Source organism: Brachyhypopomus gauderio, unplaced genomic scaffold (assembly GCF_052324685.1).
Source record: "Brachyhypopomus gauderio isolate BG-103 unplaced genomic scaffold, BGAUD_0.2 sc69, whole genome shotgun sequence".
NCBI lineage: Eukaryota > Metazoa > Chordata > Actinopteri > Gymnotiformes > Hypopomidae > Brachyhypopomus > Brachyhypopomus gauderio.
The window spans coordinates 361,876-378,556 of record NW_027506890.1 but is presented as its reverse complement, the minus strand read 5'-3'; the positions used below and the strand labels follow the sequence as shown (position 1 = coordinate 378,556).

Here is a 16,681-nt window from a genome sequence, read left to right as displayed (position 1 = left end):
TGTCCTGTGGTTGTATTTCATCATTTTCACATGAAAGCTCGTTTCTTGCTAAGCTTTCAGCTTTGTAATGTCATTGTAATGTTTGATAGTGAAGTCTTCATTTTTGCATTTGAAATGACTGTGTTTAACATGGGCAAATTTACATATTCTGGCAGAACCATTAAGGCCAAGAAAGTACCGTCAGCTATTATGGCTTGCATTAATGTGTTGTGCAAGTGTCAACTTGATTTAGACAAAAGGAATTCAATAAACAATTTCAAAAACAGTTCTCCAGGTAAGCCAAAATAGCAATTTTCTCAGATTTAGGAAATAATTCAGTTTTTAAATAATAATGCTGATGGAACAACATTTTTGCTGTCTGTGTTCCAGGTCTTACAGAATATTTGAGTGTTAATTTGATGTGATATCCATGTCATTGTAAACCCCACATGGCACACGGAAAGGTTACAATCGTTACTAGGACAATAGTGTTTAAAACCATTGTACACACACTCATACTTTACATATACTTTAAGTTAAAGTTCACAATGTTTTCAAAGAAAAAGGACATTTCGTACATATGTGTATGTATATGAATGTATGGTTACACAGCACATATATATGAATATATACATACACCTATGTATGAACACACACATATAGTGGGGGAAAAACAATAGATCAAATGAAGGAACATTTCTAAGAGTTTGTTGAATAAATTATAACTGTTAGGTTTATCAGTAAATCTTAACAGTTCTGTTCAGTCAAGCAGTCAAATGAACAGCAATCTACAATATTATGACTAAAGCAAGGTCAAAGGTCAGCTGTAGTGTAACTGGAGAGCTCCCTTCACATCAGAAGCGTGTCCAGCAGGATGAAGCTCTGGTGATGAGCACTGACATGAGACTTATTTTAGTCTTTATATTCTTACTAGCATTCCTGTGACTTGACTTGCAACCCCTGCATCCACGATGATGTATTGTTAGTTTTAAACTGCACACATTCGGTTTAAGCATCTCAATTATTCATATTTTTTAAATGTTTCCAAATTTGAGGACATTGCTTATAATGCTGTAGTTTCTCGAGTGGTTTTGGGATGCATTTCCTCCCTCTGTGGACATTATAGTTGGTTCTCTTATAGGGCCCACTGAAGGGTTCATATTGCTAATAGGCAACTGGCCCCAAGTTGTTGCCTCATCTATAAAGTGAGTGAAATTAGCTCAACCTGTACAAAAACTTCAATGCACCAACTTCCCTCTTAAGCACAAGTAAGGCACGAACCTTTCCTGGCTTGAAAAAAGAGCTCTAAGGTAAAAAGATAATGAAGGAAATAAATGTTAACCCAGAAGTGAAATCAGATGCAGCCTCTCCAGTCCTGCTGACATGAGGCTGTGGTGACTTTCTAGTGGTTCTCACTTCCCTCCCTGTAACACTGATTAAAAACATGACGGTGTCATGCACTCATGTGATATTGTCTCAGATACTGCACAAGCCAGCGCTGTACTGTGACCTCTGCTCAGCTGCCTGTGCCATGTGTCCAGTGAGAACGTTGCACGGAAGGGGGTCAAAACCTTAGACTGCCACAGACCGTGAGTAGTAGAATCATACACTATTGGATGATGAGATGAAAACGTTGATGGTTTATTGGGAATCTTAATGCTTTACTTAGTGCTTTCTTAATATTATACAGTAAAATATCTGAATTGTTATGTCGTGCTTGACTGTGCGTGTGGGTCAAATTCCAGTATGTTCAAAGTTCAGATAGTACTGTATATGACCTCGGATTCTTCCTTAAGACAAAAACATTACTTACACAGCATAGAATTCTGTGAGAAATTTCATTCCCTTCGCTATGTTTTTTGCCACACCCAAATTCTCTCTATAATATTTAAAAACCCAGTTTTCCATTGAAGTTCAAATATTTAAAATGTTTTAATGCCAATAACTTTGCCTGACTTTCTTGTTAAGTGCATATTTAAAGAAACACTAAAATACACACAGTCAGCAATTCATCAGATGTAGTAAAACAAATATACTGATAAGATATGAAAATCCATTTTTTTTATCATGAGGCTGACCAGAACCAGCAGATAATTTAGTCACTTATTTGAAATGTGCACACATTTTTCGGTCCTCAGTGGCTCAGTTTCCAAATACAACTTTTCTCTTCAATTGTTGTGCACACAATTTTAATTCTTGTGTGGACCTGTAATAAATGATACACTTGTCTGCAATCCACCAACCTTGTGTAGTATCTAAGGGTGCCTATGTATAGTGTGACCTGGATTAATCAGTAATGAAGGAGAGGCATCTATAACACATTTAACTTCAATACGATGGATAAAACGGCAGCATCTATTACCTGTGCCCTTTTGACCTAGTTTTGTACCGGTAACAACATGGCTTTTTACACCAGTCCACATTAGTAGTGTGTTGTGAAACATGCTGAACCCAAGTGTTGTAAATGGGACTAATCATTCATGAGTGTGCAGGAGACAACAGAACTGCAGTCTTAACAAAAGCAGGTAATATCAACACAGATACTTCAGCGCATATTGTGTTGAAAAATCCAATTCTTCTGAATTAGAAATGACCTAATTGAAACCTCAAAGGCAACAATTACAAGAAAATGAAAGAAAACAATTATCATTATTATTATTTATTGAACTGTGAATTAATTTGCACAGTCTGTTAGAGTGTCTGATAATAGCATGATTTATGCGGGTTTCTCTTTCCTTATTTCATGAGTGTAATGATAGAAATATGTTGTAATCCTTAGCCAAGAGACAGAATAAGCAGTAGATCCAACCATATACATTTGCTACTATTTACTTCTTCATATACTGGAAAGTAAAACCCTTCTGCAATATAACACTAACTATAAGCATAGTATTTCTCACTTGAAAGCAATTACAGACTTTTTGATACAAATGCACCCTGTTTAGTGCTTTCACAGATCCCTTATGGTTGGTTTTTGTCGTTGTGCAGGTAAGTTAGAAGTTGTAAGTAACATCTCCAGTGTTCTTCTGACACCAGGGCTCTGTCTCTCTGGTTCTAATTATAGAAGCTATCTGTCTCCTCTGTCTTAGTAGCAACTACAGTTTGTTCTCTCTGAACAGCTTAAGCATCTGTACAGTGTCCTCTGGGTCACCAGGGATGCTTTGTGTCTTCATCACTTGCTTCTATTCTTTATAAAACCCTTTAGGGTTTTGTTGTTAATATTTATTTATCTCCTGTTTTTCTTTTTCAACAGATGTTGTTCTGATATCCCAGAGACAAACAAGAAAACAAACAAACAAACAAAACACACAAAAGGCATCTGGATTTCCAAACTGTCTACTTTCCCTGAAATCTCACAGCTGTCTCAGCTGTCTACATCTCAAGATGACGCTGTATGTTCACGTGTTGGCCTGTGCTTTTGGCCTGGGTTCTTGGGTGGCCATTAATGGGATGTGGGTAGAGTTACCGCTGATGGTCAATGTTCTGCCAGAGGGTTGGGACTTACCATCCTACCTCACAGTCATCATCCAGCTGGCCAATCTCGGTCCTCTTCTGGTCACACTCGTGCACAAGCTCTCTCCAGGAAGGCTGCGGGAGAACCTGGTGATCTATTTGGTACTGACACTCGGTGTCCTAGCATGCATCCTCCTGACAGTGTTCTGGAGGAAGACCACGGTGGTTTTGGGTGAATGCAGGAGCACAGCGTTCTTCATCCTCATGTTCTTCCTCGCCATGGTCGACTGCACTTCCTCTGTCACTTTCTTGCCTTTCATGATGCAGCTCCCAGCCAAATACATCACTACATACTTCATTGGTGAAGGACTGAGTGGCTTTGTGCCTGGTCTGATAGCTCTGATGCAGGGGGTTGGGATGTCGAAGTGTGTCAACATCTCCCAAATAATGGATAACCTTTCACACTCTGACGCTGAAAGCTTTGCGTTTGAGACTCAATACCTCCCACCCAACTTCTCCACAGAGGTCTTCTTCTCCTTTTTGGCAGTCATGATGGTGGTGAGTCTCGGTGCTTTTGCCATGCTGGACCGGGTCCCTCGGACTTTCGAGAGCTCTGCTGAGCATCTGGTGCCTGAACCAGGTGCCGTCACATCAGTGTGTGGGGGTTTGGAAAACCCTGCATCAAGCAACCTGACAACAAATGGCCAAGAGGGTGATGAGAGCCACTCGTCAAGGCCGCTGGTAGTGAAGCCATTCTACACCACCTGTGAGCTGGCCTTTGTCTATTTCATGGTGGTGTGGGCAAATGGCGCCACCAACGGGCTGCTGCCGTCGGTGCAGACGTTCTCCTGCATGCCTTACGGCAGTCTGGCCTATCACCTATCAGCTGCACTGGCCTCAGTTGCTAACCCGGTGGCCTGCGTTATCGCCATGTTTGCTCCCAAACGGTATGATATCATGAAAATATTGTACAGGGCTTTTCTAATCCCAACTCCAACATGGGCTTTAATGTGACTTCCCTTCAGTCACATTGTTGTTCAGATAACAACGTGGTCGATGTCAACATTTGAGCCACGCCGAATGAACGTTGTGAACTAATGTTTGCATGCGTGGGGTTATGTCTCTAGTTCGCTGGTGTTCCTGGGTGTCTTGTGTTTGCTGGGGACTGGCTTCGGTGGGTATAACATGGCAATGGCATCCATGAGCCCCTGCCCACTGCTGCAAGACTCCCCAGCTGGAGAAGCTGCAATTGTAAGTGTGCAGGATTTTTCATTGTACTTAATTAATCAGCGAAACCCAGAGATTATTCCAATTTGTATCATTCTTTATGTATGTATCATTCTTTTTTTAAATGATGGTAATAAGATTGCAATCTGGCAACAATCACAAAAACCTTCAATTTAGCGTCTCCTACTTAATTTAATAAATCTCCATGTTAGCCTTTGCACCATTCAGTCATTGTGATACAAGGATATGTGATTGATATCTGATCATGATTAATCAGCTTTAATTACTTTTTACTATCAGGTGTTTCTGCATTCTTCAACACTTTGTTTTGAGGCATTACCTCAATAACAACATTGACCAAGTCTTTAAAGACCAAGGGAGCCAAACACATGCTTTGCCTACTTTTAGGTACTATCCTGGGTTTTCTTCACGGGTCTGCTCTCCTATGTGAAGGTGATGGTTGGTGTCATTCTAAGGGACCAGAGCCATACTGCCCTCGTGTGGTGTGGAGCTGCAGCGCAGGCTGGTTCTTTGGTGGGATCCGTCATTATGTTTCCCCTGGTCAATGTATATCATCTGTTTCAGTCAGGTGATATCTGTAACATCAAATGCCCCTCATGATCCTTTCAGGTATTTTTGGGACTAGTGCCACCTTGTGAGCAGATGCTTATAAATGAATGCCAGTGTATTATTACAGGTAAAAGGTACTGCATAGCATAAACTCCAGTGTAGTACTGACACAGAAAACATGGTGGACAAACAGCAGGTTTTGAAACTTAGCAATAGTAGATAAACATTGCTATATGGAATAGGAGTAAATGTCCTCCATTTGAATGAAAAAAATAGCTTTAAAATGGACTTCAGTATCAACTTACTGGATTATTTTAGTTATTTCTTGCTTATTCTACTCATCATAGGTGATTAAGCTCTAATCTCACTCACAGGTCTTTAAGAACTCACCAAATCTGTAAAATAACATTATCAATATACGGTAAAGGTGAACAGAGATTATCTGAGTAGATGTACACATAAAAGAAGAACATGCCAACTTTGAATTTAAGTTTTATTTTTACAAATATTTTGCACTGTATAGCATAATGACACGTGCCTGTATGATGTCATAGTTAAGGCAAAGGCTGAAATATACTTAGGGCAAACTTCAATTAGTATATATGTCTCTTTGAATGTGCGTGCATGTACATGTGTTTTATATTTATATAATTTTGCCCTGATGTTGGGGATGTGTTGAGCTTGTAATATCTAATGATATTTCACATATACTTCCTGCAAACTTATCAATCAGTATATTTTTTTCATGGCGGCTATAATAAACCAACCAACCAACCAACCAACCAAACAATCTACCGCTAGGTGGCGACAGAGAATCATTTTAATCCTTTCAATACCAGTTCCCACGGAGTTTAATTTATTAATCTTGTAACAAAGCTTGTTTAGCACTGATATAATCTTTCGGTAATACTTGTAACCCATTTACAGAAATATGGAATTAACAATATAGCTTCTAACATCTCACAAGATACTGACATTTTCAGTTATATAGCTAAAGCTCACAAAGTCTACAGATGTCTTCAGGACCCCTCCACAAGTGTGTGACTGCAGGTACCGATGACATCAGCATAGCTGGCTTAATACCATGAGGATCTTACCACGTAATGCAAAGAACATGAATATAGTTTGACAAGCAGGCAGGCTGTGTGTGTGTGTGTGTGTGTGTGTGTGTGTGTGTGTGTGTGTGTGTGTGTGTGTGTGTGTGTGTGTGTGTGTGTGTGTGGGTGTCCACTCCGTGGTCCAGACCCAGGTCCGCGTGTCTCGCTGTAGACCTAAAGCATGCTGCAGATCTCACTGCTGTTCGTGCAGACAGTCTCAATAGGAAAGGGTCTGTCTGCTCTTGGATGTCCGGTCAGCATCTGCTGTCTTCCCTTTGACCTCCACATGCGGACGTGGGGCCCTGCTGACTCTGGGGTGGTGGGTGGGTGGGGTGTGTGTGTGTGTGTGTGGGTTTAAAAAGGGGGGTTAAAAAGTTATGATGATGTCATAATGCCAGATATGGAACTGAGGTAAAGAATCAAACAGAATGCCAGAAACCAGTGAAGTCAAGGCTGTTGTCATATATGAAAACACATTTGATTGATTTTGCAAGACAAAAGAAGACAAGAAAGATTGATTTTTAGAGAGATGTGGTTTTTTTGTTTGTTTTTTTTTTTTTTTTTTTTTTTTTTTTTTGACATGACATGATCAGTCCAAAATCATTTTCTGATCAATAAAGTATGCTGTATGCATACTTCTATTGTAATGTCAGTTGCAGTCATTTAGGTTTGGGCAGCAGGGGGTGAGAGAGAGAGGGATGAAGGAAGAGAGATAGATAGAAAAAGAGAAAAGAGAGAGAGAGAGGGAGAGAGAGAGAGATAGACAGACAAAAGTAATGTCAGCTGCTGACCCTGGTTCCTGGTTACACCAGAGCACTTGGCTGACCCTAATATGGAGTTTTTAAAAGGGGTTGGGGGAGGGGCTCAATTACCCACAAACTCAGACTAATCTTAAAGGTGAAAGGTCATGCAGATGCCCCCTGCTCACTATAGACTGGGTCCCAGGAGTCATGAAGCCTTTTCCCAGCTACAGAGTCACTAACAAGTTAAAGGGGGGGCAGGTCCGTATGCACCCATGGCTCATGTTAAAACATTTCACTGATTAACACCAGTAGAACATCCCAGTCATAGTAACAACAACAACAACACAAACAGATAAACTACAATAATTCTCTGTAGTCAATATTAATACATTTTTCTATTTGAAAAGAATTTTCATTATATTTAATTGATAAAAAAATTGTAAAAATATATATATATTTTTGCTTGACTGTGGGTGCCTCACTCACTCTATAAAGGTTTAGTGCAGGCCTTGTTCATATACATTTGGGGTCTGTTATCTCATTATCCTCTTGGCACTGGGCTCGGTCTCGAGTGCTTGATTGTGTGCAGATAAAAAAACAGTGGAAAAAAAGAGCAGACTGCCACCATAATTAGCTCTATTCCTTGATTAGCCCCCCCCCCCCCTCTCTCTCTGTATTTTATTGTGCAATGGAGGTATTGACATGCAAAGTGTGTGGTGTGGAAAGTGTATCATTTTCTCCCTGAATGTCAGATGGCCCATCACTCTCCCAGCTGGTCCGAGGGGCCAGCCACCTGGCTCCCCTCTCCCTGTATGGGTGAGACTTCAGCGGCCCTGTCGAGGGGCCAGGGGTCCCCTGAAAAACGCTGCTGCAAACCCCATCTGCTCTGACCGGCACCCCCAGATCGCCAACACAACCTGACCGCTCCCCCATCCGACCCTTGACGTCCGGTCCGGTAACCTAGTCGAGACTGCTGTCGGAGGAAATTGACAGTGTACAGAGGAGTATGATTCCAGTAAGGGTGCACTGATCTTCATTTAAAACTACAAATAAGGCCCTGTGGTCTAACGCTTATTTAGACCATCCTGTGATGGCCATTTGTGATGTGTCTGCATGGAACAAACTAGTTTGGGTGAGACTGAGAACCAATAAGATTACATTAAGTACCCAGACAACAACATTGTACATTTGACAATATGTTTCAAATGATTTTATTACTTTGAAAAACGTCAAGTTCTTTACTTCTTTGCACATGCATTGTAATAACATCAAAACAAGCAAAAAGGAAGTAAGTATTCAGCATGTAAACATTGTAACACCTCAAACAAACAAACCCTTCACATAGCACATGCTGCAGATTTAGCAGATTTAGCAGCTTGTTACAGTGTTGGGAACAATTTAATAATTTCTGTTTCGTCTGCGGAGTGTAGTTAGTTCACTTTTTGTTATTCGTGAACATTTCCTCCCTTCTATTGTGCTGGAGAGGTTCAGCAAAGGTCAGCACAGTTCCCCTGGGAACCTTTTACACCATGAAGGTTTACAGTACCACATATGGGGACCACTTATGGTGTGACACATAAGGGGAGGGAGAGAGAATGTGTAAAGGGTTTGTGCTGAGTTCATTATGACTCCATCATGTTGTGCTGAGACCAGACTGTTCCATTTGGGCCTCAGCACGGCCTTTCAGAGAGAGCCTTTGACAAATGACATTTCACTGTATAATTGTCTCTGGACAAGCACGTTAATAAGGGAATTCGTTGGTTTAATAATTTTTTATGTAGCCTACCCATGTTAAGGGATTAAATCATTTATACCTTAGTATAACTTCAAATAGCCCAAGAGCCCAAACTAAACTTCACTGAAAATACGTCAGTGATGTCAAAACCGTCAGGTTTGGGTCAGTTTTGATCTTCGGCTGTATGGTTGCAGAAAGGTCCCAGTGCACTGGATCTTTGCAGTACATCACTATCCGATTGACAGGGTCAAGACTCACGTGCACGTCCTTAGATACCGACAAGCTCTTCCCTACTTTTCAAGTGTTAATAAGAAGAGCCAGAGTGACGCGTGAGGAGGAAGTTAGCTCATTCTGACACTACGAGTCCGGGCCTTGCGTTCAGCGGGAAACTTGTTATCATGCCGCATGATGGCTCGGCAGGGTCCCGGTGAACCGCTGGCCCCTGTGTGAGGTTAATAAACCTGGGATTATGAATGTGTGAAGGCATCGGAGGTCATCGCCGGGGAGAGTTGGGCCTGCGCAGTGCAAGCGTAGCTCGCACCCGTGTGCGCTCAGATACAGCATGGACAGCTTAAATAAAACATGCTACTGGCGCGCTGGTGTAGTCCAGTCCATAATGAGTCCCTTAAGCGCCCGGCGGCTTGCTACGCTGTGGCTGTGTGTGTGTGTGTGTGTGTGTGTGTGTGTGTGTCTTTGTGCGGGTTGCATATGCACGTGTGCGTGTATGAGGTAAATAGCGGACGTCTCCGAGACTCATGGCGGTGTTTAACGGCGTTCCTGCTGAGAGGGATTAGTGACCGCATGGAGGGGTTGGGATGTCGGGAGTATAAGTGAGCCTGTCTGTATTTCACAGGCGATATTGGGCGTGATTCTGCTGCGGTGAAGGCTGGAGACACGGTGTCTGAATAAACATGCTGTTTAAGGCTCGAACTAGTGTTGCGTGTACACGGAGGCGAGCAGCAAGGCTAGCCCACTCTCACTCAAACCCTCATGGTATAGGCTATACTGTGTAGATAATGGCTACCTTAGCACCCGTGCTACACTGTGCATGTCTTGCGCAACTCAACAGGCTGCAATCACATCACTGTGTTTAATGTGCACCCTAATTAGTACACACATGTTTCTCAGGAGCAGCTCGCGTGCGAGATCCTCCTTAGCCATCAGCCAGAGACAGTCTGCATGCTAATCATGCTTTATTAGCAGGTAGAGACGACCTTGAGAATGGGCACATCTGGAGAATGCTACATTAACGTTAGAGAGGCGCATTAGCGTAGCATAACCCCATTCTCTTTCTGCTGACCAGTATTCTTTTCTCATTGAATTCATCTTGCTCAGGCTAATTTAGCAGACACCCCCCCCCTTTCTCTCTCTCTCTCTCTCTCTCTCTCTCTCTCTCTCTCTCTCTCTCTCTCTCTCGGTGTGTGTGTGTGTGTGTGTGTGTGTGAGTGAGTGTGAGTGTGAACATTTTCAGAAGGGAGTTGCCACATAATAATTTAGGGCAGCGACAGCGGTTTTCTCTGTCCATTATCATACTACCTTATTTATTGAGGTGAGGTCCTCCTTGACCGCACTGCACAGTTTCTCATCAGATCAAAGAACAAAAACTAACCAACATACTTTATATTCCCGTCCCAGTGTGAATTCAATTCACAGATGCTTTTAACCCTCAATCTGTGTAAACTCACTTGAGTGCTGCTAATCTGCTGAAATAAGGTCGTTTGAGGACCAACATCTTTTTTTTTGCATGTTGGTTCGCGTCGAGCGTGCTACCATAAATACTTTCTGACCAGACATTCTGGAAATCAATCCACTCAGCTCCAAAAGGGTGACAGTGAGTCAAGACCAACCTCCATGACTCTGTCCATCCCTCCATCCCTCCGTCCCTTTGTCTCTTCTGTGTTTTTCAGATTTATTCCCTGAGCTGGAGCATGTGCAAAGGACACCGGGTGCTTTTTAATAATGGTGGGGTGGAGAGACTCCATTTGGACCAGGTCCAGCTCAGTGCAGTGCATCATCATCATTGCCATGGTGACTTTCAGAGGTAGCTTCACCTTTCAGGTTTTATTTCATGGGCGGAGTCACCTCTACTGTCAGCAAGCTGTATGATGTGTTTATTAACAGGTGTGACCCATGTCAACTCCAAACCCCACAACCCCCCACACCCACTAACCCCCACCCCTGGCCATTTCCTGCTTCCTGTTTCCTGCTTCAGGATCACATTCACGTTACATCATTTTAACAATAGGATTGTCATAATGTCCATATATTGTGGACAAATTAGTAATTTATCTGAGTGTTTTGGGGATGATATGGGTGACTAAGTAATACTGTGTTCCATATCAGTTCATTTTGCGAATGTGATTTACGTTGAGTCAGAGAGAATGAGAAAGAGAGCAGGAGAAAGAGCAGGAGAAGGAGAAGGAGAAAGAGAGCAAGCATATGCCTGGAAACCTCTGTGGTGCTGTTGTATCAATAATGTAACCTGCAGTTCTTTCAAACCAACTGATGCAACTGACAACAGCTCAAAAACTTCTGACAGTTAAAAGAGAGAGAGAGAGAGAGACACACAGAGAGAGGTCTTTCACACACACACACACACACACACACACACACACACACACACACACACACACACACACACACACACACACACACACACACACACACACACAATATGCTAAGTCCTCAGACTGCTGCTGGTGTGTGTTGTTGAGATATTAATTCATGACTCTAATGCTCATCCTGATCTTTCTAGGGCTCTACTGTTCACAACTGGAACAAATACTGGTAGACAACAACAATACACTCCCTGTGCTCAGAGAATTACCCATAATTCATATCCCAAAATGACTGGGATACACACACACACACACACACACACACACACACACACACACACACACACACACACACACACACACACACCCACCCACCCACCAGCCACTTCATTAGAAACACCAATTTTATACCTACGCTCACTGGCTCCTTTATTTGGGCCACCTGTCATACAGATGCGTTTTCTAAGTACAGTCACAGGATGGAGCTCATCTGTTGGTATGTACGGTTTGTCAGTCACCATCTTTTTCATCACCTGTCAGGTCCTGATTACAGGACTGCTGCTGAATAGATATTATTTAGGAGCTAGAGCACTCTGAATCCTGCAGTGATACTGACATGGCTACACACCCCAGGAAGACTGCTGTGCCTGGTAAATTCATACCTCCTGAGATATGAGGCTATAGACTCACCAGCAAAGTGTTTTTAGAAATGTGGGATTTCTAACAAGGCCTTTGAATGCACAATAAAGCCTCTAGCATCTTAACTTCAATCACAATTTCAGTATTTGCAATATTTGTATTTAATATGTTATGTTAATTGTACAGAATTTACAAAATGGGGCAGGAGACCCATGGAGAAAAGCATCTCTCGGTTGCTATTGGTGACAGAGAATATCCTGATTGGTCTTTGTGGGAAGTGAAGTGCTAGACAGTGATTTTCCACCATGCTGGCTTTCTGCTCAAGAGGCCCACTGAAACTGGCAGCAAAAAGACTTCCTGTGAGGTCTAGATTAATAAACACCTGTTACGCAGCCTGTCTGTGAAGCTCAGAACCACATATATGACCAGGAGAGGCAGGCCATAGTGGAATACCTATCAATAACAACAGAAAGCTAAATACTTAATGTACTTGCAATGTAGGTATTTAAATTTGTTTTAATTGTGCAACACTTAAGACCTAATGATCAAGATCTGACATTGCTCTGTGTGATTTGTGTTTGAATTTCACCAACATTCATTCGTATCTATGCATCTTTGTGTCTATAGGCTGTGTTTTAGCTTCAGGCATTTTTGGGTCTCTCTGCTTTCCGTTCCATGGTTTGTTTAGGTTGTAACATAACATACTGTTGGCAAATGTGACAGCTAGTAGCTGTTTATCTCGTGTGCTTAAAATATTTGAAAGTCTTGTTGTGGAAAATTCATTCAAAATGTAAGTCAAATTGAAAATTAACCTCTGAAAAAACATGGCTAAAAATGATAAAAAAAAAACCCCCTCAAAAAACCAATTGTACTTTCAGCTTGAGAGAAAAAGAGAAATGTCAAGTCAAGTCAGTGTCAAGGAATGTACATTTCCCTCACACTGTTGTTAACTCAGACTGAAAGCAATGCTGCATGGTGTCAGGTTGTCCTTCTCAGGAAATGTGCATCACCAAGTAGAAGTAGTTGGAACACCGCTGAACGGATGTTGGCCTGGTGTGATTGGCCTGGTGTGATTGGCCTGGTGTGCTTTACCGGTACTCATAGTCCTGGCAGACACATTTTCCTTTCCAGTGCGTTCCAGTGCATTCCAGTGTGTTCCAGTGCATTCCAGTGTGTTCCAATGTGTTCCAGTGCGTTCCAGTGTGTTCCAATGTGTTCCAGTGTGTTCCACTCGAAAGCTCAACGTTGGAGACGTGTGGGCATAGGGGACGCTGCTTCTCCTTCACGTCTTCTGATGTTTTGGAGAAGAAAGCCCAAAACCCACTTGAAGATGATCAGCTAGTGTTGCTTGTGCTCCAGTAGCATTGTGTTTTTGCATTGCATACGTATTACATGCTGAAGATCAGTCTGCACCTGCATGGCCTGAGATCAATCTGCACCTGCAATATCTCTGCCTGCACAGAAACGCGTCTCCATGGCAGGGATGGTCTTAATTGGGCCTGAGTGCCAGCAAAAGCCTCCGTGTCAGACAGGGAATGTGCTAATCTGTCACTGGGAAATCAAACAGGTGTTGTTGTCGATGGGGCTGTGGATGGGCGGGGAGGGAGGGAAAGCTTTGGATGGAGTGGATGGATGCATGCAAATGAATGGACACATGATTAGAACTGCTCCATATGTCCAGACCATTTGTGTGTATGTGTGTGTGTGTGTGTTTACTGCTTGTTCTTGGTGTATGCTGGGAGTCTACAAGAAGACCTTGGTCTTTGTCCTTCTCTGAAGCGTGCTAGTCCCAGCTGCAGGTATTGACTGTCGCGTGTGAGGAACACATCTTGCTTTACATTCTTAACCATTTACAATTGTTCCTTCATTGCCTAATGATTCTGTTAGTGTTTTGATACATCATGTATGGATTATGTTCATGTATCAAAACACTTGTTTGAGGAATTTGGAGGGGAGGAACTCGCGTCTCCCCCCTCACTTCTCTTCCTTGGTTATTATTAACACTGACATGTTCCTAGAACATAGTTTTAAAATAAACCCTGACCAAAACTGGGAAACAGATACCTACAAATAAAACCAAAATGGTGCAGAGCCCCTTCGGACAGGCAAGCGTGACAAAATATCACTTGGCGTATTGTATGATTTGTGGTACCGTAGTGGTTTGTAGAGAGTGGATAACAATTTGGGGCCCCAAGAGGCTCAATATATCTGTATAGACAGATAAACAGAATGGTAAAGGGATAGAGAGATACATGTGTGTGTATGTTTCATCTACTTCATATCCAGTCATTTTTCTGGTGGAAATGAGGCTATACAGCTCTGACAATGAGTGAAGAGGTGAGTTAAGTTCATGTAAATGTGTGCTTGTGTGTTGACTGTGTATGTACTTGTGAGTGTTGGAATATTTGTTGCATTATTTATTATAATATGAATAAATAATAATATTTATATTAACCTTAATATTAGTACATGATGATTTTAATGTAGTTTGATCATGCCGTCATGATTAGAAATATATAAAATAGATAGCTAATTTCTCTTGCATTAATCCAGTTTCACATTGAAACACGTTACTTTGTGCAACCTGCATATATTTCTGTGTGTGTGTGTGTGTGTGTGCATGCGTGTGTGTGTGGGTGTGTGAGTGTGGGAGCTGGGTTAAACCAGGATATCCCCATTCTCTAAGGAACAAGTCGGCCCATCTGGGCCTGCATAATTGGTGTCCTATTCATATTGCAGCAATATAATGGCTTGAGGCTATACACACACACGCACGCACATGCACACAAGTGAGCTAGTTACAAGACAACAGAGGCTGAGACTGACCTTAATGTCCAGAGAGAGAGAGAGAGAGAGAGAGAGAGAGAGAGAGAGAGAGGGAGAGGGAGAGAGAGAGAGATGGAGAGAAATTGTATGGGCCAGAACTGAGGGATTTCTGATAATGACTGACCTTTTAGTTATATCTGCAATGGATGGCTTGCAAAGTGACCCTCAAGTGAAAACAGGTTTCTAAATTCTCTGATACCTTATAGGCATGCAGTCATTTCAGTCTTGATATTTTATTTCATTGCTTGAATATATTGTGCTGGCAGGAAGCCCAAAAGTTGCTCCCAAAACAATACTGTACCAAAGTGCTGAAAGAGCTGATTGAAATGCAAGTTGTGGAATACATGAGTGTACACAAATCTCTCTGCCAGCATTTTAAACAGAGACTTATTTTAAACACCTTGCACAGAACATTAACAGCTCGTGTTTATTTAAAGAAATTATAATTTCCCCATATCCATCAATACCCTGCTGTTTCTAGAATACAGACATCTACTTGAAATGTGTATGAATTAAACTTGTGTGTGTGTGTGTAATAGCCTGGTATCTGTGGACAGCTCAGTTCATCTGATTTGTCATAGCCAAATGTGCATCATGATGCTTCTGGCAATAAAATCACCATTCAGCACTTAAACCTACAGGCTGCTATGCCACAAGTGGTCACCTCTCTCCCCCTCTTTCTCTCTCTCTCTCACGCACATGCACACACACACATTTCTCAAGAAGATGAATATGGTGGTCAGTGCACTCACAACCACTGAGTGACAGGTTAGTTTGGAGTGCTGTATTTATTACTGGGTGTGTGACTGAGAGAGAGAGTGTGTGTATGAAGTGGTTTCTTTGTCATTGAGTGTCAGAGTGGTCGCACACACACACTGATTATTCTAAGTGGGAGAAGCAGGGGGGAGGGGGCACACACACACACACACACACACACACACACACACACACACACACTTACACAATAACCAGCAACCACAATAACACGCACACACACACCAAACCCAAGCAAACCCAACTCTGAAATCTTGGTGTCATCTACCAGACCTTCCCAGCTGTTGTGTTATTTAGGCCCTTATGTGTGCTGCACATACACACACACACACACACACACACACACACACACACACACACAGACACACACATAGCTAGTGAATGACTGTCAATCACGTTGTCTAGCCTCTGTTCTCTTTCTTCCTCTCTCCGCTGTCACCCACTGTTTGGCCAGTGCCCCCTCCCTTACACACGCATCTCCTGCTCTCGTCTTTGTCACGTCTCAGCAGATGGATTTGGGAACAAAAGGGGGAGAGTGGGCCCCCCCCTTTTGCAGCCCCTCCCCCACCATACACGCACGCACGCAGCTCACCTCATCGGTATTGCTGCCAGTAAAAGCGATTCTCTTATCTCTTTCATTCTCTCTCTCTCTCTCTCTCTATTGCTATGTCTATCTATCTGTCTGTCCCCTTGTCTGTCTATCTCACTCCCCCTCTTCCCTTATCACACTCTGTGCAGGCTCAGTGAGTGCTAGCCAGTCCACCCAGATAAAATCATCACCCTCTTTTCCCACTCCCACACGATCATTTTCTCTCTCTCTTTCTCTCTCTCTCTCTCTCTCTCTCTCTCTCTCTCTCTCTCTCTCTCTTTCTCTCACTCTCTCGCTCACACTCTTTCTCTCTCTCCATCTCTCACACCCATTTTCTCTGCACACCATAATTGTTTCTTTTTTACCCAAGTATTTGTTCTCTTGTTGGGGTGTGAAAGCAGTAATAGGCCTGTTGTCTGTTTGACAGCTGTTGTGTACGGAGCATTCTGGTTTATCTGTGTGTGTGTGTGTGTGTGTGTGTGTTTGTGTCC

At 42.5% G+C, this 16,681-nt stretch overlaps 1 protein-coding gene across 2 annotated transcripts; it reads left to right on the top strand.

Annotated features, from left to right (window-relative positions):
* The first annotated feature begins 152 nt into the window (after positions 1-152).
* On the top strand, positions 153-6,660 carry slc52a3-1 (solute carrier family 52 member 3-1). Of its 2 annotated transcripts, none has more exons than XM_076989707.1 (4): positions 153-1,568; positions 3,233-4,379; positions 4,560-4,683; positions 5,068-6,660. In XM_076989707.1, the coding sequence occupies exons 2-4, from the start codon at positions 3,364-3,366 to the stop codon at positions 5,278-5,280; spliced, it is 1,353 nt and encodes a 450-aa protein (XP_076845822.1). In that variant the 5' UTR covers positions 153-1,568; positions 3,233-3,363; the 3' UTR covers positions 5,281-6,660. The 2 variants fall into 2 exon arrangements, with proteins under 2 accessions (XP_076845822.1, XP_076845821.1); XM_076989706.1 differs by having other exon boundaries at positions 153-2,967.
* The last annotated feature ends 10,021 nt before the right edge of the window (positions 6,661-16,681 follow it).